Source organism: Barbatula barbatula (assembly GCF_947034865.1).
Source record: "Barbatula barbatula genome assembly, chromosome: 14".
In the NCBI taxonomy this organism is placed as follows: Eukaryota; Metazoa; Chordata; class Actinopteri; order Cypriniformes; family Nemacheilidae; genus Barbatula; species Barbatula barbatula.
The window spans coordinates 23311882-23335323 of record NC_136777.1 but is presented as its reverse complement, the minus strand read 5'-3'; the positions used below and the strand labels follow the sequence as shown (position 1 = coordinate 23335323).

General features: G+C 40.2%; 1 protein-coding gene across 5 annotated transcripts in view; it reads right to left on the bottom strand.

Annotated features, from left to right (window-relative positions):
• Positions 1-19614, bottom strand: part of ccdc88ab (coiled-coil domain containing 88Ab) — a 40379-nt gene extending 20765 nt beyond the window's left edge. For 4 of the 5 annotated variants that reach the window (XM_079473846.1, XM_079473845.1, XM_079473842.1 and 1 more), the window contains exons 1-4: positions 18810-19614; positions 18640-18737; positions 5736-5844; positions 642-711 (exon numbers count right to left, since the gene is read on the bottom strand). In XM_079473846.1, coding sequence (XP_079329972.1) covers positions 642-711; positions 5736-5844; positions 18640-18737; positions 18810-18872 — 340 coding nt within the window. In that variant the 5' untranslated portion in view covers positions 18873-19614. The remainder of the gene's footprint in view (positions 1-641; positions 712-5735; positions 5845-18639; positions 18738-18809) is intronic. The other variant, XM_079473844.1, reaches the window with a different exon arrangement.
• Positions 19615-23442: the final 3828 nt, after the last annotated feature.

Here is a 23442-nt window from a genome sequence, read left to right as displayed (position 1 = left end):
TCGGACTTGTTCCCAGTGCATGTCGGAATTCGGCAGGGCTGCCCTTTTGTCGCAGATTTTCAAGGCGCAGCCAGGGGCTGAAGGGTGTCAGGTTTGGGGACCACACAATCTCGTCTCTGCTCCTTGCGGATGATGTTGTCATGTTGGCCCCTTCAAACCAGGATCTTCAGCATGAACTGGGACGGTTTACAGCCGAGTGTGAAGTGGCTGGAGTGAAAATCAGTACCTCCAAATCCGAGGCCATGGTTCTCAGTCGGAAAAGGGTGGCTTGCCCACTTCAGGTTGGAGAGTTCCTGCCTCAAGTGGAGGAGTTTAAGTATCTTGGGGTCTTGTTCACGAGTGAGGGAAGGATGGAACTTGAGATTGACAGACGGATGGTTGTAGACAAATGGATGGATGGATGTAATTATGTGTCATTAGTAAACAATATGTAATTTATGCAACAAACAATTGTTTCTCTTTATTACAAAGAAAAAGTTATTACATCATGAGCTCAAGTTTTTTATTATGTTTTGAGAAAATTATTACACATGATCACAACGTAAATGTAATAACTTTGAGTGCAGTTATTATAACATTATGAGTTGCTATGTTGAAGTATCATGAGGAGAATCTCTAGATTCAAACAGTGTTAGACGTACCGCTGAGAGGCATCTTTCCCAACACTAAGACATCAGGAAGTGACATCATCACCAGCTGCTGCAAAGTCTCCTGAAAGCACACAAACACAAACATTACTGTTTTGTAGTGATTTACTGTATAAACGGTCTGGAGATCTTTCCACCCATACAGTTATAGTAATGCATAGTATACAACAAGCAACATCCCGACAGAAAGACTAGCACGTTAATTTTTTTATCGCTGTGTCATTAAGCACTGGAGGCACAGACTTTAGCTTTCAAACATGTCTAAAGGAAAGAGAAGCAATTCTATTTGTGCTTTCTATTGAAGTTGTGTGAAATGTGATGATGGAAAGGTTCATGGAGTTCTTCTGCTTTGTAGTATTAGTCCCTTGAGGAAACATTATAGAGTGATAAAAGATAAGTGCTGCTGAATGACAGTGGAGAGTTCTGGGAGCATTAAGCTTGTTAATCATTCATTCTGATGACAAGATAACAGGATAAAAGACACCACTTCCTCTCTTATTCGTGGACGTCCGTCGGTCGCAAGTTTACATATGTTTAGGCACTACGGTGAAAATCCATGAAATAATGTCCGGGTGGAGGGCAGCAAGTGATTTTCTCCATAGGATTTTTTTTGTTTTGATAGTGAATTCCCTGTGTTTTGCATTGTTTTTGATTGTTTAAATTGATTAACCTTGACTGTCAGAGCCCTTTTTGAACCTACACATGAAAACGCACTGTTGAAAATGGTTGTAACTCATGAAATCTTTGGAATACAGACCTACGGTTAGTCTCGTTTGAAAGAAAAAATAGTATATTATTTTAAAAAAAAGGTTTACGTTTTTACACAAACGGGGACAAGTGACAGGACATAAATAAATCTGTATTTTAGAGCAGCGGTTTCCAACCTTTTGAAACCACGGACCGTTTTGTTTTAGAAATATTCACACGGATCAGCTGGGGGGGATGAAGGGAAGTACAATGAAAATAATTATCCATAACTGAGTAATAAATAACTACTTATTACGTACTTATTTATTACTAATGTACTTAACATAAATTTCCATTTAATCGTCAAACTGCGCATTCATGCCAACTGCAGAAAAATAAAACATCACAAAGACAATTTATTTTACCTTAATTGTTTGAACTTCTAAATATAACTTTACAAACAAAGCCATTTACAAACTCACCATAACTCAATTAATGGGAGCCTTGGGCTTGTTTCCCCGCAATAATACAGTCCAAACAAGGAGGGATGGGTGACAGTGAAAAGCGAAGTGTGTTGCAAATGTCCAGCCTGCTTCGTAACTTTGTTTTTGTTGCTGTCAGTACAGAAAACTTTTCATAACTTTTCAAAATTTCAGAGCCTTCGCAGCCATCGCTAAATATTCCTGCAAGGGAGGAATTCTGAAAGATGTTCTTCAGTCCCCCATCATTTGTGATTTCAATGAGCTGATCCTTATCATGAACCGACGTGGATGATTCGTGGGGCATATTTGCAAAAGGATCACAACCCATTCTTTTCCAGTTCTTGGATCGCTTCGAGCTTGGAAAGTAACGTTCAAACTCTACTGACAGTGAAGCTATATGGTTACAGATTAGCTGGGAGAGAGATAGCTGAGGATTCTTATTTCCTAAATGTCCAGATAATGTTTGAAACATGTCAATGGTACCCCTTGGTACACGCAGTCCCCAGAGCTGCAGTTTAGCTTTAAGTGGGCAGACAAAGTGTCTGCATTCAAAGACAGTTGTCATTCTCCCCTGAAGGGACAAATTCAGTTCATTCAACAGGTTGAAGATGTCACACGTATGCAAGTTTACCTATCCATTTGTCGTCACTAAAGTTTGCTGCCTTCTTTCTGAAAGAAATATCTGTTTAGGCTCTCTTAACTCGTAAACTCTCGCCAAAGATCTCCCCCTAGAATGCCACCTGACTTCCGTGTGTAACAGAAGGCGCTTGTGTTCTGCTTCCATTTCTTCGCAAAGCTCCCGAAAAGACGGAAGTTGAGGGCAATTTCTTTGATGTGGTTAATTATTGTAACAACGTCATTCAGCACAGAGTGTAGTTCTGGTGACTTTTTATGGCTAGCCAGCATTTCCCGATGAATGACACAGTGTGTAGATTCACATTCAGGGGCAACTTCTTTAACAGGGTAGTGAGGCCGGACAGTCGGCCAGTCATACACGCTGCTCCGTCTGTGCATATTCCAACGCAAAAGGACCAGTTAAGTTTCCCTGATATGTAGTCATTCAAAGACTTAACAATTTCTGCCCCAGTTGTGTTAGTTGGCATAAAGCGCACATACAATATGTCCTCGTTTACATCGTCTTGAAATATATATCACACAAAAACAAGTAGTAACAAATGCTGGGGTCAGCTGTGGCCTAATGGTTAGAGCGTTGGGCTTGTGATCAGAAGGTTGCAGGTTCAAATCTCAGTGTCAGCAGGTCATGACTGAAGGGCCCTTGAGCAAGGCACCTTACCCCTGATTGCTCTGCAGTAATGTGTCACTGTATAAAAACTACTTGTAAGTCGCTTTGGATAAAAGCGTCTGCCAAATGAATAAATGTAAATGTAGTATTGCCTTGTTGTCAACATCGGTCGATTCGTCGACTTGCAGTGCATACCACAGTGACTTGTTAATCCTTTCTAACAATTGATCTTTGATTTCATGCGCAATGTCATAAATTCTCCTTGTGACAGTGGCAGCTGAAAGAGGAACCTGGCCTATTTTGTTAGCTGCAGTTTCACCAAACATCTCACGCCATATGTCTTTGCTAGCTGGCAAAATCAATTCCTCACCAATAGTGAAAGGCTTTTTAGCTTAAGCGATACGGTTCACATTTTCTCCGTTCAAAGTAATCAAAGGGTTTGTTTTCAGTGCTGGAATTCTTAGTTTCAAGATGTCTATGCAATTTTGAGTGCTTCATTGACTCATTCGCCAATTTATCTCCACATATTACACACATTGGGTTTGGATCTTGTTGCTGCCGGTAGCGACAAACGCATAATTTAGATATGAATCATCGTATTTTTGGTTAAAGGTGGCTTTCTTTTTCTTGTAAGTAATGTTACCGGTCTCTGAATCACAATCACTTTGTGTTTTCTTACCTCCTCCACTAAAGAATCCATAGAGCAATGTTTGTTTGGCACTCATTTTAATTCTGGTTGACATAGAGAGTCTCATCATTGCTTAGAAAACGCGCCCTCTGTGTAAATTTGAACAGTCACTCTTAAAGGGCAAAGGCATATTCAAAATATACAGTGACATAACAGGGATTTTCAGGGCCCTTTCACTTCCAGGTACTGGGTCGCGACCCTCTGTTCTATAGTGTTAGACCTTTCCAATGGTATATAGTTTGTCATGACTCGATTAGAAACTACATGCATAATATTGACGCAAACTTATTCAACCATGAAACCACTCAGTTGTGTAGCAAAGGTTGATGTTTATAAAGGGGGAAATGCGAGTATTGACTGAGAAACGAAGGAAAAAAATGGCTTGTAAACCTGAATCTGCGATCGGTAAGGACTGCTCAGTCCAACTTCAATCGGAAGGATTGACCGGTCCTACTTCTCTGTGGCAATGACGGCGTGTGGTTTAAAATCATAAACTAATTTGAAAGTGGGGGGGCACTAACAGGATTTTCAAAAGAGAAGGGGACATGTCCCCCTTGGAAATTACGCCCCTGGTTGAGTGTATGAAATTTAGAGGCATAGTGGTGAGGTTGCAAACTGTTACGCCGTTGTTCTTTCTGCAGTTTACTCTGGTTCTAATTCTTGTAATAATTTAATAAAGATTTTTGTGGAGGTGTGTGGTTGGGTGCAATTAACCGCCAAACCGCATGATTTGTTGCGTCTTCACCACGGTTAGAAAAAAAATCATACTGTCAAAGCTCTATACTCAAACAATAAAATGTTCATGAAATAAACTCCCAGAGGAATTCTGGAGATGAAGTTTGTGTGTTTGTGTCCTCATACAGTGCAGACACATTCATAAGCATCACGTGGCAGAAGTTATTCTAGGCTCTGCGTGTACCGGCTTTAAGAAACACTGTCGAGTCCAAATGCATGTAATTTCAGAAATAATTTAGTGTTTTAGTACAGCTTTCTTTCTTTCTCCGATTGTAAGCAGCAAAAAGTGTTTTGCCACTAATGTGGGCGTGGTCCGGCATGTTCATGTGGGAAAGTGATGTCAATGCATACCCTCTATAATATAAAGCCAAAATTACCACCACTCTTTAATTTAGATGCAATCCTTTCCTTTCAGTAAACATTTTGGCTTATAGGTACAATTTGGCTGTATTATTTGTGTCCCCATTCAAAAATTTATCTTGGGAAGTTTATTGTCCCCAAATTTAGCCTATGATTCTACAAAACAAACACACTACTACGCTTAAGTGACATTACTCCGCTCTTAAACGTGCTGTGCAACACAGGCATGAAATGCTTAGCTTTATCATAGCTAAGACCACGGCAATAATAATGCAAATGAATAAAATAAGCATAGACGACAAGTTTATACAAGCAGCACACTGCTTCCAGATAAACAATGACGCTCAAAACTGCTCCGTCACACAGCTAGTATTACAACAAAATTAACATATATTAGTTCTGACAAACAGAAAAAACAATGTTACTCACATACTGATCCAAAGCAATATCCTCTGGGGTGTTTTCAGATGATCTGTCTCTCCAACGTCTCTGCTGAAAAGCCTTCACTAAAGTATGCTAACATAGTGGGTGCTAGCGTATCTCCACTGGAAAGTCTTTATTATAATAATAATAACACGGGTCCTAGCACCTGCATGCCTTTTATCCTATCTTTTTATACCTTAAATCCACAGACCATTTACTTTTATGTAATAAATAAGACCCGGCTCTTTCTACAGTCTTTCTAATGCCTGCTTGCTCTCTTCCCTCAGTCAACATGAGCAGAAACGTTGATTGGCTACAAGTTTGTTTTGTTTTCATTTGTTCGGGTACTCGACCCGACTCTAAAGTTTTCTAAAGCATATTTGAAACAGGACTTGTGGCATAGCAGAAGTGATCAGTAAATCACACATATGATCAGATGCTTCATGAAGGAATGAGAGCCAATCACTCACCTGATAAAAGGATTTGATATGCTGGATGAGAATGGACAGGTTTTGAATCCGTAGTGCAGGATCGTTCTTCACATTCTTGTGAACTCTCTGGACACTTGCCTTTGGATTTCTGATGAAACAAACAATGCAACGCAATACCTGATAAATGACCTGAATACATTACACAAAATCAAGCAGGTTTTCAAACGTTAGAGGGTAACACAACGATTTTGAACTTGGAGGAGAAGATGATATGGATTTTCTCGCCCTGCCCTACCAACGTCAAGTGTGACCTTGTCAACATAATTACATAATAGCTTTCCTTTATCTCAGTGGTAAGAGCATTGTGTTAACATCTCAAGGTTGTGTGTTGGATCCCAGGGGTTTGCAGATACCTGTGTATAAATGTATAGGATAATGCAATGCAAGTCGCTTTGGATAAAAGCATCTGCCAAATGCCTAAATGTAAATGTTATACCTGAAGTTGTGAGTGCGCTGTGCAGAACAGACCAAGGCGATCAGTTGTGTTTATAAAGCATATACATTTGAATTTTTGACTTCAAACTTTTTCAAAATAGGTTAGGTACTTTAGTTTAATTGATGGACAAAGTGAATCTTAGCTGAAAAAGAACAGATACCAAACGGGTAATATTCTCACAGCTGACAGACACCAGAACATTAACCCCGCTATGGTGTTGAGCCGGGTATCGATTTGATGTTCTGATTCGATTCAGATTCTTGATTTGACTCAATGATTATACATTTAATTAAAAATCCATTAGATATTTCGAAAAATATAAGTAAATATCACATTACAATGGCGAATTAAAAAATGAAATGAAGAACCACAAACCTGCATATTAAACTTTAAACACACTTGGGTATATTGAAACAGAACAGGTTATTTTACATTTAAGATATCGTATAACAAACGAAATTGCACAAAATTAGCTGTAAAGAGCTGAAATCATATGAACTGCTGCCTGTGAAGGTGATGTTAAATTGGAGGACACCTGCATCCATCATGTAAATGAAGCAATGAATGAGCAGAGGAATGCTCGCTTGCTCCACGAATGCCAAATCTCTGGGTACCACCCGAAATGCCAGCATAACCAATCAGAAAGAAAGAAAATAATTTTATATAAAAATCTATTTATAGACCCAAACAATAATCATTTTCATCATCGATCGGCACTGTTGCATGGACTCTGCAAGGATTCAGAAATCTAAGGACATGACTCTAACGAAAATCTATCAACAGCAGACAAAGTTATAGGCCTGTAAATATATCTCCTCACCACTAGGTGGCGCTGGTGACACCCCGCATCTAACAAGGCCAACTTTTTTATTTTTGAACAAACAGTTGGAAGTTAAAAGCTATTTTTCGTAACTTCAGACCCCTAGGTAGCTCTGGGTCGAAAAAACAGCATGTTACCTCAGATCCGCCTTGTGATGACACCTACCAGTTTCGTGTCAATAAGTGAAAGTTTGGTGAAGATAAAGCTTCAAATACATTTTTTCCTCTCCGTGAAATTCGTTGACACGCTGTACGAGAACGGATTGACCTATCGAAAATCCTTTGATATATTTTTTTCAGCACCGTCTCTAGATACTACATAGCTAATTTCATACAAACCAGTGCTCTAGGAGGAGTTCAGAAAAATAGCTTTTTTCTAATAAGGGGAAAATAAAAAAATCTACGGCATACGATTCAGAATTTATGATCGGGGCTTGACCCCTAATTATTGAAACATTACATAGAAAAACATTTCTGTTTGGTTGAATCAATCAAATAAAGCTTTTTATGCTTTTTAACTTTCTTTTCAGCCCACAATGGCCAACTAAATTCAATTAAATTTTATTTATATAGCGCTTTTCACAATTTGCATTGTTCCAAAGCAGCTTTACAGGGGAAAAACAAAAAACCCAAGAAAGGGTAAAACACACTACATGGTGTGTTATATAATAAATCCAATTATTCTAGTAAATAATATCTAATGTCGGCATCTCCTGGTGGTTTATTTAGTATTTTGCATTAAGTGAATGCTTTGCTGAACAGATGCGTCTTTAATCTAGATTTAAATTGGGCGAGTGTGTCTGATCCTGGAATAATATCAGGAAGGATATTCCAGAGTTTACGTGCTACGTATGAGAAAGCTCGACCCCCTTTGGTGGATTTAGTTATTCTAGGTGTTAAAAAAAGTCCTGAGTTTTGAGATCTTAGAGAGCGTGATGGGTTGTTGTGTGATAGAAGCTCTGTTATGTAGGTAGGGGCTAAACCCTTTAAGGCTTTATAAGTGATTAAAAGAACTTTAAAGTCAATACGATACTTAATGTGTATCCAGTGAAGGGTTGATAACATTGGGGTTATGTGATGGTACTTTCTGAACTAACTGTAGTTTGTTTATTGATGATGCAGGACAAACACTAAGTAGCGCATTACAGTAGTCAAGTCTTGAGGTCATAAATGCATGAATAAGCTTCTCCGCGTCAGCAACACACAGAATATTTCGTAACTTGGCAACATTTCTTAGGTGGAAAAAGGCTGTTTTTATGACATTTGAGATGTGATTTCTAAATGACAGGTGTCTGTCTAATATAACGCCTAGATCTTTTACAGTATTTGTTGGAGTAACAGTACATCCTTCAACTTGCAGTTTATAATCAGAAATAGTTGTTTTGCGTGTCTTTGGTCCGATAAGTAATATTTCTGTTTTATTAGAATTTAAAAGAAGGAAATTACAGGTCATCCAATGTTTTATATCTTCAATGCACTCTGCCAATTTGGATAGCTGGGAGGAATCATCTGGTCTTGATGAGATATGTAGCTGAGTATCATCTGCATAGCAATGGAAGCTAATTCCATGTTTTTTAATAATGTTTCCGAGGGGAAGCATGTATATGGAGAACAGCACGGGTCCCAGAACCGATCCCTGGGGTAATCCATAATTTACTTGCGTTAGATTGGATGATTCCCCATTTAAATGGACAAATTGATGTCTGTCTGATAAGTAAGATCTAAACCACTGTAGTGCCTGTCCCTCAATACCAGTATAATTGTGTAAGCGATCTAGAAGTATGTTATGGTCTACGGTATGGAACGCAGCACTAAGGTCAAGCAGGACCAGGAGTGAGATGTTACCTTTATCTGATGCTATAAGCAGGTCGTTTGTAATTTTAACGAGCGCAATTTCAGTGCTATGACGCGGTCTAAAGCCTGACTGAAATTTTTCGTGCATGTTGTTATTTTGTAAGAAAGAGTGCACACTAGTGCACACTACTTTTTCTAGTATTTTTAGACAGGTATGGGAGATTTGAAATGAACCAGTCTTACTAAATGAGCAAAATTCACATCCTATGGTTCACTGTGCTTTAAATGATTCACCAATCTTTTATAGTAGCTAGTGACTGAACCCATTCATTTAAACTGTTGAAACTTTTCAAAGGAGTTTTTCTGATAGCAATGTGCGTTTAATACTTGGGAATTCGCTGTATGCAGTATAACGGATTCAACTTACCACATGTACAGCTTCAAACATTTCAATGATGTACCTCACGTTAATTTAAGAAAATCTTTAAGAAATCGAACGTATTCTGAATGCCAAAAAAAACATTCTCCTGAACATCCGTGTAACACAGCTAATACAGCTCTTGTACTGCAACTCTTTAGCGCTGCAACTGCAGTTACAAATGACAGTCTGTTAAATACATTCAGTGTTCTTTGTGAAGACACCCAACATGATTTGGGTGAGAGTCTTACTGTGTGTTCACACCAAACGCGCTATTCGCGAGTAGTTGGACGCTTGAACATTTGGATTTTACTCGCTTCATTCGCGTCATGGGAGTGGCTTTCTTTAATTAGGTGGCTCCCGTCTAATTGCGAAATGGCGGACATGGATTTTGTTGAGAGGGTAGCTGTGCATTGTGTGCTATGGAAGGCTGAAGATAGACATATAGACTCGATCGGCACCGTGTCTGGGTCCTTCGGAGGCGCAGTCCTTCATTGTTGTTTCAGATTTCTGCCTCCGCTCGCTATGTCATAAGCACGTCACTACTAGAATAGGCTCCTGATTGGTTAGCGGGAATTTTCGCCAAAGTTCGGATTTTTCAACTCACGCGAATAACGCTCAATTTGCGTCATTCGAGACCGCCTCATTCGCGCGAATCGCGTCTTTGCATTGACTTAACATGTAAATCACTCGCTCTTAACGCTTCATTCGCGCTTGGTGTGAACACACAGTTATGTGGAACAAATTTTACGGAGGAGGCTGCCTCCAATTCTTCTATGCAGGAGAAACCCTGTTTTGTTTTACAAAAGAGATTCAGAACACCAAGCAAAAACAATCATATAGGCAAGGGAATGAAAAGTTCAGTAGACTATTTTCGGTAAATCAATGGTTGATGTCATGGTGTATTGAACAGAACCTGCTCTTTGTTAATAATTTTGATCTGTTCTGGGAGCGACCTAGGCTCTTCCACCCCGACGGCCTGCACCCCAGCAGCATCCGAACGGCTCTCCTGTCCGACAACATCTCGAAGGCGCTACGCACCGTTGTAATAAACAACCAAAACCATAAAAAATTCATAAAGTTCGGGCTACTTAATATTATATCACTAAATTCAAAGGCAGTTATTGTAAATTAAATGATCACAGACAACAGTTTTGATATACTTTGTCTTACCGAAATCTGCCTTAAACCAAATGATTATTTCTGTCTAAATGAGTGTACCCCACACTAAGCTACTGTTATATGCATGAGCCACGTCCGGTTGGTTGAGAGGTGGTGGTGTCGCAACAATCTTTAAAGACTTTCTTACTGTAACTCAGAGAACAGAGCATAAATGTAAATAATTTGAAGTGCTTACGTTGAACATAATTGTTCCAAACAATAGTAAAAAACCACTGCTTTCTTTTACATTGGCTACGGTGTATAGACCCCCGGGTCCCTATACTGATTTTCTGAAAGAGTTTGCGGACTTCCTATCGGACCTATTGGTTAACGTTGATAAAATACTCATTGTCGGAGATTTTAATATCGTAGATAGCGCTAACGATGCATTAGCACTGGCGTTTACAGAACTACTACATTCTTTTGGGGTAACACAACATATTAAAGGACCCACTCATCGATTTAATCATACACTAGACCTGATTATATCTCACGGAGCCGATCTAACCAATATAGATATTATTCCTCAAAGCGACGATGTCACCGATCACTATCTTATAACAGGTACATTGCTCACGGCATGAATCGTCCGTTTAACTCGTTATCGACAGGGTAGAACAATCACCTCCACTACTAAAGATAGTTTCGCATAGAGCTTGCCAGATCTGACTCCTTTAATAACCATACCAATAAATAAAGAATCGCTCGATGACATGACCAGCAAATTGGGTACTATTTTCTCTAATACATTAGAAGCTGTCGCACCTACGAAGTCAAAAAAGATTAATGAGAAAAATATTGCACCCTGGTACAATAGCACCACTCGCGCCCTTAAAAGAGAAACACGCAAACTAGAGCGCAAATGGAAACAAACCCAATTAGAGGTCTTTTAAACTGCGTGGAAAGAGAGTGCAAACTGTTATAAAAAGGCACTAAAAGCAGCAAAGGCTGAGCACCTTCGTAACCTCATAGAAACCAACAAAAACAATACAAGGTTTCTATTTAGTACACTTGCTAAATTAACAAATAAACAGACACCACCTGACCTGGCTATTCCGCCGCACCTCCGCAGCAATGAAGTCAGAAGAGAAAATATTGAAAACAAACTAGACAAAATAGTAAGAGTATATGAAGATTTAATTAAACTTATTGCAACATCTAAACCTACAACTTGCTTATTAAACCCCATACCAACTAAATTATTAAAAGAGTTACTACCTGTTGCAATTGAGCCCATTTATAACATTATTTACTCTTCAATTAATCTAGGCCATGTCCCAGGACCCTTTAAGATGGCCGTCATTAAGCCTCTAATCAAGAAACCAAACTTAAATCCAAATGAACTTGGAAACAATAGACCGATATCAAATCTCCCATACCTGTCTAAAATACTAGAAAAAGTAGTGTGCACTCAGTTGTGCTCTTTCTTTGAAATTTTTCGTGTTTGTCATTATTTTCAGTCAGGCTTTAGACCGCATCATAGCACTGAAACTGCGCTCGTTAAAATTACAAACGACCTGCTTATAGCATCAGATAAAGGTAACATCTCACTCCTGGTCCTGCTTGACCTTAGTGCTGCGTTCGATACTGTAGACCATAACATACTTCTAGATCGCTTACACAATTATACCGGTATTGAGGGACAGGCACTACAGTGGTTCAGATCTTACTGTATGAGACAGACATCAATTTGTCCATTTAAATGGGGAATCCTCCAATCTAACGCAAGTAAATTATGGATTACCTCAGGGATCGGTTCTGGGACCCCTGCTGTTCTCCATATACATACTTCCCCTCGGAAACATTATTAAAAAACATGGTATTAGCTTCCACTGCTATGCAGATGATACTCAGCTATATATCTCATCAAGACCAGAAGATTCCTCACAGCTATCCAAATTGGCAGAGTGCATTGAAGATATAAAACATTGGATGACCTGTAATTTCCTTCTTTTAAATTCTAATAAAACTGAATATTACTCATTGTACTTAGTGTTTGTCCTTCATCATCTATAAACAAACTACAGTTAGTTCAGAATGCAGCTGCCAGAGTTCTAACCAGGTCCAGAAAATACCATCACATAACCCCAATGTTATCAACCCTTCACTGGATACACATTAAGTATCGTATTGACTTTAAAGTTCTTTTAATCACTTATAAAGCCTTAAAGGGTTTAGCCCCTACCTACCTAACAGAGCTTCTATCACACTACAACCCATCACACTCTCTAAGATCTCAAAACTCAGGACTTTTTTTAACACCTAGAATAACTAAATCCACCAAAGGGGGTCGAGCTTTCTCATACGTAGCACCTAAACTCTGGAATAACCTTCCTGATATTATTCCAGGATCAGACACACTCGGATCAAATAAACCACCAGGAGATGCCGACATTAGATATTATTTACTAGAATAATTTAACTTAATATATAAAAACACCATGTACTGCGTTTTACCTTTTTTTTTTTTTTAAAGTTTCTTATTTTCTCCTGTAAAGCTGCTTTGGAACAATGCACATTGTGAAAAGTGCTATATAAATCAAATTTAATTCAATAATATTAAATAATAAGGTCTACGTGCATTGATTTTAATGAACAGATATTTAGTTTTAGTGGGCGTTACCAGCTATGCAGACCAAGTCTATGTGTTGTCATAGCAACGTGGTACTTCCTGATTGCTATTCCCTTTATACCACATCCTTCAGAGGATGCGACCTACAGAGGACACAAGGACGCAGGTTTATTTTCTATTTATCATGCAGCCCTACTTTCTGCCTAACCTAACACACAAGAATGCACATGAATTTATTCTTAACATTGTTCTAGCATTGAGGATTTGGCAGTATTGTAAATGAGCGATGAGGGAGACATTTTAATAATGCACACCCAAAACAGATCCATATAAAGGATTTTTGCAACACAGCATTTGTTTTCAAAAAGATTTATAGAGAAGTGTTTCATGCAAAAGACAAAAAAGAAGAACTTCACCAATAATAAACAAGAGGTTTTGTTGTCGGGTGTGGAAGTGCCACAGTACAAATTACATTGATATGTTTTTTAATGTTGAGATCTCTGCAGTCACAACTTTAAAACGTCAACTCTCTTGCCAAAAAGAGGCTGCGATGTGGACGCGATGTGAAAAATATGAAATGTCCCTGTTCTGCTTTGAGTGGCATTCAGAAGAGCGCACAAACATCCTGTGTCAAACTCGCGTCTCTGCCCCGTCTGGCGTTTGGACTTGATGCGCCACGCTCACACAGCCTGTTTGTAATTGTCGTTTATACTCCAGTCCGGCTCCACACCGCGCATCAACTCATGCCTGGCTCGGGGTGTCAAACAACTGAAAAATCTATCTAACGGTTATGCTTAATTCAATTGGATGAAATAAAACATTCGGCACGTTTTCTACTTGTTTTTAAAATCCCAAATACTTAAAAATGAATAAATCAGCCTATGTAGTATTTTAATAATTCATTAACACAATAGAAAACTTTATGGATTTAAGGGTTATAATGGGAAATGTATTTGTTTTAATGGAAACTATAATAGTGTACACTGGTATTTGGATTCTATTGGTGTGATGTAATCTGGTGTTGGCAACCAATAGAACAACAGTAATTGCTGTTTGAATAATGCCCAAAACACACTTCAAAGGGAATTTTGTAATTTAATCAAACAATTAGAATTTCTAAAATGTTTTTTATTGTTTTATTTCAGCAGGGTTACTGTACCCATACTGTGCTTCACACTATTGACAATAGAGCTGAAACTTGAGCTTGAAAAATTAAATGGCAAATCGAATTGCTATCGCAATGTCTGTCAAAACTACAGCAATTACATATTTCCCCAATCCGCACAGCCCTACCGCATGGCAATGTTTCACTGTAGACATCGTCCGATGCCAATTTGATAGACCTGGCATGGCTGTTTCACATCGTTCCTAGTGGGCAGGAGCTGTACTGTGGACCTAAGCCCCACTCCCCGATTTCATCGTCCATCACAATGTTTTACTGCAGCCATCATTTGATGACAATTTGGTTGACGTGGCCTAACCCTATCGACTGCCCCGCCTATCTCATGTTCTTCCGCGGCAGACACCACCCAACACAAAGCCAGTAATGCCACAGCGACTGACTCCACAGTGGCGCGTGCTCTGATGCAGAAGACACCACTGGCTTTCAATAAGCAATCACAGCAGTCAATTAACTCGGCTGGCTTTTGATTATCCTATCAGCCCTATAAATAGTCAAGCTGATTTTGCACCATCCTGTCGAATGTCTCGCAACATGCAGGCTTCACAGGTCAATACATAACGTGAATACATAATGCACTGTACAGCCCTGTTTGGCGCGCATGTGTTTAAACAGCCACAAAGACCACTTTCCGCCTTTTCAGTTGCAAGCACCATGCTCTAACACTGGGTAAATATTGGGCAAAGCTAAATATTGATAAATAAAATGGATAAGCCGTACATTCCCTCGCACACATATTGTAGCTAGGTCGCTATACCGGAGCTACATAACAAATGCAAACAAAGCGTCGCAGCGGAGCTAGAAACAAGCAAGTTTTTCGCTGCTACAACAGCCATGTGGTCAAACCGCACTGCGGAGCTCTATCAGTCTTACATTGCGTTTGAAGTCTTCTGTAATGAAATGCAAAGCTTGCTGCCTTCAAAATGCACATTTCCCAGACGACCGTGCAGGGGAAAAATTTGCAGCCGGTTTGAGAGAGGGTCTTGCCAGCTGGGATCGCGACTAAGAGAACCTTGTCTGTATTACAACAGACAATACATCAAACATGGTGAAGGCTCCAGTGTTTCGGACACAGATTACATCTTGCCATCGGTAAGTTTGTACTTTGTGTTTGTGTGTGTGTGATATACTGCTAGCTTTGTTATATTATTTATATTAATGTTAAGACAGTGTTTCACATGTTTGTATTATGGTTAACTTGATTTACCTTAATTATTTCTCTTTATTTTTCTCCACATGTTACTGACTGAAGGTCAGTAAGATATAAAAGTTTTAAATTACTTAATACTAAGTGTGCAACATAATTGTTTTTTATATAAATATTTGCATTTTGCATTGAATTTGTGTGATTTGTTACAGAGTTTAATGTTAATGCTTTCACCTGGCTTACTTGTCAGTAATTTCATGTTTACAAGCCTACAATTATTTACTAGTGTGGAAGTGACACTACTACTGTGAAGTTAAATAAACTGCATTCAAATGAATTCATGGCATGCATCACATATTTTCAACCTACAATATAGGCTTGGCCTACTGAAAAGAACATTTGAATCCATCTTATATTGTCTTGATCCTACAAAGAAATTAAGGGTATATAATGTTTATGGTAGGTATATTTGAACTAATAGAAACCGAATATCAACCAAAACATCTGGGGAAAAAATTATATAAAGGTTATAAATTGATTTTGCATTTCAGTCTGAAATAAGTAGATGACATCTCAGCCAAGACAGAACTACTGGTGTTTCCGGCACACCCCACGGTCCAACACGATCTCACCATCCAGCTTGGCAATACCATAATCACTCCTCCTAAAACAGCAAGGAACGTCAGAGTCATATTTGATGAACAGCTGTCCTTCAATGATCACATTGCAAAGACAACGCGATCATGCCGATATGCCTTATTTAACATTCGCAAGGTTAGACTCTACCTCACTGAGCATGCGGCACAACTCCTTGTCCAGGCTCTGATCATCTCAAGGTTGGACTACTGCAATGTTCTCCTTGCTGGTCTTCCTGCAAAGGCTATCAAACCACTTCAGCTGGTTCAAAACGCAGCAGTATGCCTCATCTTCCAACAGCCCAAAAGGGCTCATGGGACACCCCTTTTCATCTCTCTCCACTGGCTACCGGTTGAAGCCCGGATCAGACTCAAGTCACTGATGTTTGCCTACAGGACTATCACTGGATCTGCACTGGCATACTTTCACACCCTACTACACTCCTACACCCCATCAAGAACCTTCACACCCTACTACACTCCTACACCCCATCTATAACCTTCACACCCTCCTACACTCCTACACCCCATCAAGAACCTTCAAACCCTCCTACACCCCATCAAGAACCTTCACACCCTCCTACACTCCTACACCCCATCAAGAACCTTCACACCCTACTACACTCCTACACCCCATCAAGAACCTTCAAACCCTACTACACTCCATTAAGAACCTTCACACCCTCCATCACTCCTACACCCCATCAATAACCTTCTTACCCTACTACACTCCTACACCCCATCAAGAACCTTCTTACCCTACTACACTTCTACACCCCATCAAGAACCTTCACACCCTCCTACACCCCATCAAGAACCTTCACACCCTCCTACACTCCTACACCCCATCAAGAACCTTCACACCCTACTACACTCCTAAACCCCATCAAGAACCTTCACACCCTCCTACACTCCTACACCCCATCAAGAACCTTCACACCCTACTACACTCCTACACCCCATCAAGAACCTTCACACCCTACTACACTCCTACACTCCATCAAGAACCTTCACACCCTACTACACTCCATCAAGAACCTTCACACCCTACTACACCCCATCAAGAACCTACACACCCTACTACACCCCATCAAGAACCTTCACACCCTACTACACTCCATCAAGAACCTTCACACCCTACTACACTCCTTAACCCCATCAAGAACCTTCACACCCTACTACACTCCTAGACCCCATCAAGAACCTTCACACCCTACTACACTCCTAGACCCCATCAAGAACCTTCACACCCTACTACACTCCTACACCCCATCAAGAACCTTCACACCCTACTACACTCCTACACCCCATCAAGAACCTTCACACCCTACTACACTCCTACACCCCATCAAGAACCTTCAGACCCTCCTACACCCCATCAAGAACCTTCACACCCTACTACACTCCTACACCCCATCAAGAACCTTCACACCCTACTACACTCCTACACCCCATCAAGAACCTTCACACCCTACTACACCCCATCAAGAACCTTCACACCCTACTACACTCCATCAAGAACCTTCACACCCTACTACACTCCATTAAGAACCCTGCGTTCAGCAAACGAGTGGCGCCTTGTAATGTCTTCTCATAAGAGCATTAAATCTCTTTCCCACTCATTCTCCTTCACAACTCCTGGTGGAACATTCTTCCCAATACGGTCCGGTCAACCACATCTCTCACAACCTTCAAAAAACTACTTAAAACACACCTCTTCTGTGAATACTTGACAGATAAATGAGAAAGAAAAGTACACCGACCCTGTCTCTCTTCTCTCAACAGGTAGTGTTCTAGCTTTTGTTGAAACTAGTATCTTTGTATTAGCACCTATTGTATTATTGCTCTTTTATGACATATCGCTTATTGCTCCCCGAACTCTTTGTAAGTCGCTTTGGATAAAAGCATCTGCTAAGTGACTAAATGTAAATTAACTCAACACACGCTTTCTCAGATTCCCTTGTCACCTACTACAACATGCACTGCAGTGCAGACACAGACAGACGCAAACACTCAACACAACAGTCTGCTTTAACACAAGTCCTGAACAATCGTCACGTTGTGACAACTTTCATATAAACCTTTTTTTAAACAGGGTACAGTTATTAATTAAAAAGGCTGAAAGTTTTGAGAGTGAGGTTGAGAGCGAGAGGATAGAAAATACCAGCTCAGAATAAAAACCATTACGCCTATGGAAAGTCCTCATAATCACATGTGTGTGTGTGTGTGTGTGTGTGTGTGTGTGTGTGTGTGTGTGTGTTGGCAGTTGTGAGCAGCAGATGAGATGACCAGCTGCCAGAGTCTGAACACATTCATGATTAAAACACACAATAAACAAACAAACAAAAAAAGCAGAACTTTAAGAGTCACATCACGAGCAGCATCAACATGAACACGCTTTACAGAACCACACATCTCTGTACAAAAATACACAACTTGAGTAATGCATGACACACACACACACACACACAATGTTCACAGTCTTGCATCTACAGCACATCTGATGTATTCAATGCTTTAAACTTTCAGACACACTATATAACGCTTGACACTGTGCTGAATAACAGTCACCCTCAATAAAAGCGAGATATATAACGCTAGACTGACTTCTGTACGACACATAACGTGTGAGGTTTTCTCGGCGATGTAAAGGCCACACTTCATGCAGTAAACACACAACATCCATTACGACGAACACACTGTTGACATGTGTGTACTCACATCTGAGCCATGATGACGTTTAAATAAACTCCATCCACTAATGTCATAAACTCCGACAGATGAGACCCATCAGACAGCAGCTGAGACACTGTCTTCACCTACAAACACACCATCAGTACACAAACACACCATCATAATCACACAGAATAAGCGCGAGAGCTAGATCTCACCCAGCACACCAGAGGAGAGAGCAGGAATTCCTCCATCAGAGGAGTAAACACCTCATTCTCCATCTTGTCGGGAATCTTTCAGGAGGCTCTTTGTGTTTATGTGGAAAGGGGAAAGACACACGCACGCGCACGCGCACGCATCCTGTCAGGAATCACATTCAGCGGGAAAAATCCACAAACGCGTTTTATTGTCCAGCTGATCGACGGCGAGGAATAAATCCATTCATCCCGATGACCGCGGCGGAGTTCCGTTAGATTCGACGTGACGTGTCGCGACGCGACTGTAGCGGAAAATGTGCCGCGGCGCATCGAGCGCGTGTGTCGGTCACGGGTGGGAAACAAAGCGCCGCCTGTGCGACATCAAACACACACACACACACACACACACACTAACTAGTGCACTGATTTAAGCCACTTCCGCCGCCCCTACTGCATAGCACACTTCCGTTAAACACCGCGTGTAGTGGGCCGGTGACCTCGCGCGCTTCTTTCATTGAAATGAGGGCTTTTATTTCAGAAATGAATCCAGTTGTGTCGATCCGTTCCATTAATTCAGCTCGAAGCGTCCACGCACGGTGCGCATGCGCAGTACGGTTTGGTCGCCCTCCTGCTAGACTCTGGGAGTAAATACAGCAAAGCGAACAACTGCTCTCAGATCAGTTTTTACATCACTCAGACCGGCGCAGTGTGCACAAGAACTGGCGTGGAATCCAAGTAACTGAACGAACGTGGTTTTTGCTTCATGACGTGCGTGTCTCATCCTGTGATCCTATCCACTGCCATCTAGCATAACACATGCCAACATGTTCAGGAATATTCCACTATACCTATAATCTTAGTGGGCTGCGCAAGCACGTGTCATACACGAAGATAATTCAAAGTGCTTTACATAAACATGATTCACAAAGGAAAAATAGAGCACATAAAACATTCATTATTTATAATCACAAATACAGCTTAAGAATGTAAAATGACAATGAAAAGGAAATACAATTGTGTATTAAAAAAACTGAATGAAAAAAGATGATGGAAATCAAAGTGAAAAAGCTTGTGTAAGGAGTACATTACAGTAATCCACCCTGCTGGCAATTGAAGCATTAAAAAATAAAAAACAAAAAACTGGCTCTGAAGGAGGGATGTTGCGAAACGTCAGAGAGAATGGAGGTGAGGTGGCTTGACTACTTCAACGCTGTAGGATGATTGCTGTGATTGTTCATCAAAAGCCAGCCGAGTTAATTATCTGCACATGCTCCTTCCGGACCTTGTTAATAAAATACAATTTCACGGGTTCACCTCGCAGCTAATGACCTGGAGATGGATAGTATGCATATTTGGTGTGCTGTCCCAGGGCTCGGGCTCTGAACTCGGTAAATCTCCCTGAACTCGGAGAACCCGCCCCTTGACCGAGGAGAGGGCCCCGGGCTTGGTGTGTGTCTGGACCCGGAATCCCCCCCAAAAGATGCAATAGTTTCAGGACCGCAGCTGGAGCAACGTAACCTCCAAAGAGGCTGGCTTGAGTTGCTGGCCCAGCTTGGACTGGGGCCTTCATTGCAGGTTCTTATGGGAGCGAACCTATCTGTTGCAGTGAGGAAAGACGATAAGGCTTTAATCGCCTTAGTGATAGTGGGCAGGACAGCTTTCCTGTAGCTCAGTGGTAGGAGCATTGCGTTAACAACGCAAGGTTGTGGGTTCGAGCCCAGGGGATTGCAGATACCTATGTATAAATGTATAGGATAATACAATGTAAGTCGCTTTGGATAAGATTACCGTCTGCCAAATGCCTAAATGTAAAGTAAATGACAAGGACAGGAGACGGTCACGCCTTTCGGGCATTCAGACTCCGGTTCCCTTGGGAAAGCCAGTTTTATTATTGGATGGAGTTCCCCTGAGCATGTTACTTCACGTATTGTGGTGTCGACGGATGCGTCCTTACATGGATAGGGAGCTCTATGCCAGCAGATATCCATAAGAGGGGAATGGCCGCATGTATGGCCCAGCCCCCCGTTATACGCATCCCTGCCTGTGGACATGATACAACCCACTCTAGACCGAGTACTTCAGGAGGGTCTGTCCCTAATTCTAGTGGCACCTTGTTGGCCGGCAAATAATACTAACCTTGTTGATTGATATAATAATCATAAGTTTTCTGTCAGTATAGGAATCTAAACAGTTGCTCACCTGTCTAGTAAAACACATGCTAGATCAGCGTCTCTGCCTAGTAAAAGGTCTTTGTTGACAGAATCTGCTGCAAACAGTAAGGAATAATTGTGCTCAAAACAACATAGATTTGCTTGATAGACGCGACAAATGAATAGTTGCACATTTGTACACGAGACTGTGTTGTCGTGGTTTCTACAGCAGTAAAAGCTGAAACCGAGGGTAACGCCAGAGAGTGTAGCTGCCGCTGAATCCAAAATGGCAAACTCAATGAGTAGGTACTGAATTTCAGTACGTATGTACCTAAAAGGGCTAAATGGGTACGTACTGTTTTGACTGATAGGTGTAGTTGTAGGATGAATGTGATCAGGTGATGACACCGGCCGTCGTATGCCATATTGACGTGATCTCGATTCTTCTGTCCTTTTTCAAAGGTGGGCACCAACTTACGTTTGAGGTGCATTTTCAACGATTGGCCATGTGATGGAATGACAAGCGCAACAACTGAAGTTATGAGAGACAGGTTGGGTGTTAAGAATCGATTATCAAAAGATTCCATTTAAGGAGTCAACTCCTCTTTAAGAGCCTTCATAAGCACAAGCCCCGCCCCTTAGCTGATGTCATTGGTCAACTAAATCACATTAGTTTCTTGTCTAAAACAGGACAGACTTCAGAGAAAACTGATGGTTGAAGTCTTGACATCAAATATTCGGCAAAGGACTTCCATAAAAGCATAAGCTTTGTTTGCACACACAATGCAAATAAAATAACATGTATCCACACATTTATAAAATCATATAAGAGCGTTTCTGACGGGAGCTTCTTCTCTTCCGCTCTACAGATGAGCTCAGTATGTGCGTGAAGAGAATCACATGTGTATATATCACAGCGACAGCATCACAACATATTTACTTGGACGTCTGTTTAAAGCTGTTAAAGCTGGACACAACTTTTCAACACTTGTCTACACTACTTGCATTTAAAAGTAATATTAATATGCACAGTATTCTTACATATTATACTACAATTTACTGATTATCAACCTGTCTATCTTTATTCCTCCAGTATTTCTGTGTACACAATAACTTTAAAAATAGTAATTTGACATGTGCTTTATTTTTGAAAACAGCTCATAAATGAGATTATTAACGACACATTGGAATTGCAGGACAAGATTGACATATTTGGTCGAGTGTTTTGTTATAGAAACAATAAACATTAATAAATGTACAAAGTGACAGCTTAGAAAAATGAATTGTATTAAAAATGTGTCAATATTTTCATATCATAAATAAAAATCTGTAGTAAAACAGAGAATTGAGCAGGAATGGAAAGCAGCAGGTAGGAATCGATTGCCAAACCAGGAATTGGAATCAACTCTACCCTAGTTGCATTAACACCGTAATATGGGTTTTGTACAAGTAAACAACACAAGTACAACACATTCAGAGGTTTTTATTTTCATTTTTATCTTGTAGGGCTATATTAAAAATGATAAAAGTAAACAATTGAAAGGAAAACAGCAGCTTTTTAGATTTTGCGATGCTTTTTCTCAGTTTAATTTCAGCAGTAACAGGCCAAACCACACTTCCCATTGTGAAGAAGGATTATGCCAATGAATTGTTCTTTTTCTTACGGAAACATGCTTGTGGACTGTAAACTGATGCTAATGATCTTTTGTCAGTATTCTGCCTATTGGTTGATGTAGTGTAGTATTAAAAATAGCCTGAGAAAATCTCTTCTGTGGTGTTTTTATGTGCTAAGCATGTTTTAACATGGACGTTATCTCACCACACTCTCTTTAAACTTTCACTTCTCCACCTGCTCTTTTCTTTACTTGTAAAGAAATAAAACTACACATTTTTTTTGCTTGGATAAAGAAGTCATTAATTGATTAAGGAGTTATTTGTGTTTTGTAGTTATTTGTTTATGAAAGTGTGTCTGTTAACCCACCGGATTAAAATGATCTTGTGATTAATGATCATGTATTTTGTTATATCTGCGAGTAAAAAAACTCATTTGGCATTGTTTAGGGTAGAAATTAATCAAAGTTTGACCTCTTAAGATCACGTAGAAATCACTTTCACCTACAAAGGACATGGAAGTTCAGAATTCTCCGTATACCGAAAATCCTTTAGAGGATGAGACCTCCGGAGGACACAAGGACGCAGCCTTAACAGACGACACACAGCCCATCTAGTGTCTTTAGTAACGCGGATATGACGTCATTGACAGGCGACTGCCAGACATGGCCCTGTGTCACTGGTTAAAACTACAATCTTCTCACGATTTACAAATAGTCTGAAACATTTGAGATATTTTAAGTACTCAAACCATCAGAATATATAACACTGGCCTAGTTTTTGGATATTTAACTGCAACAAATCTGAATGAACAAAAACAAACCAGAACACTGAAAAAACGCTTCCCTTTCATGTCCTCTCGACCACTGTGCTTTTTCATGAAATATAATGAT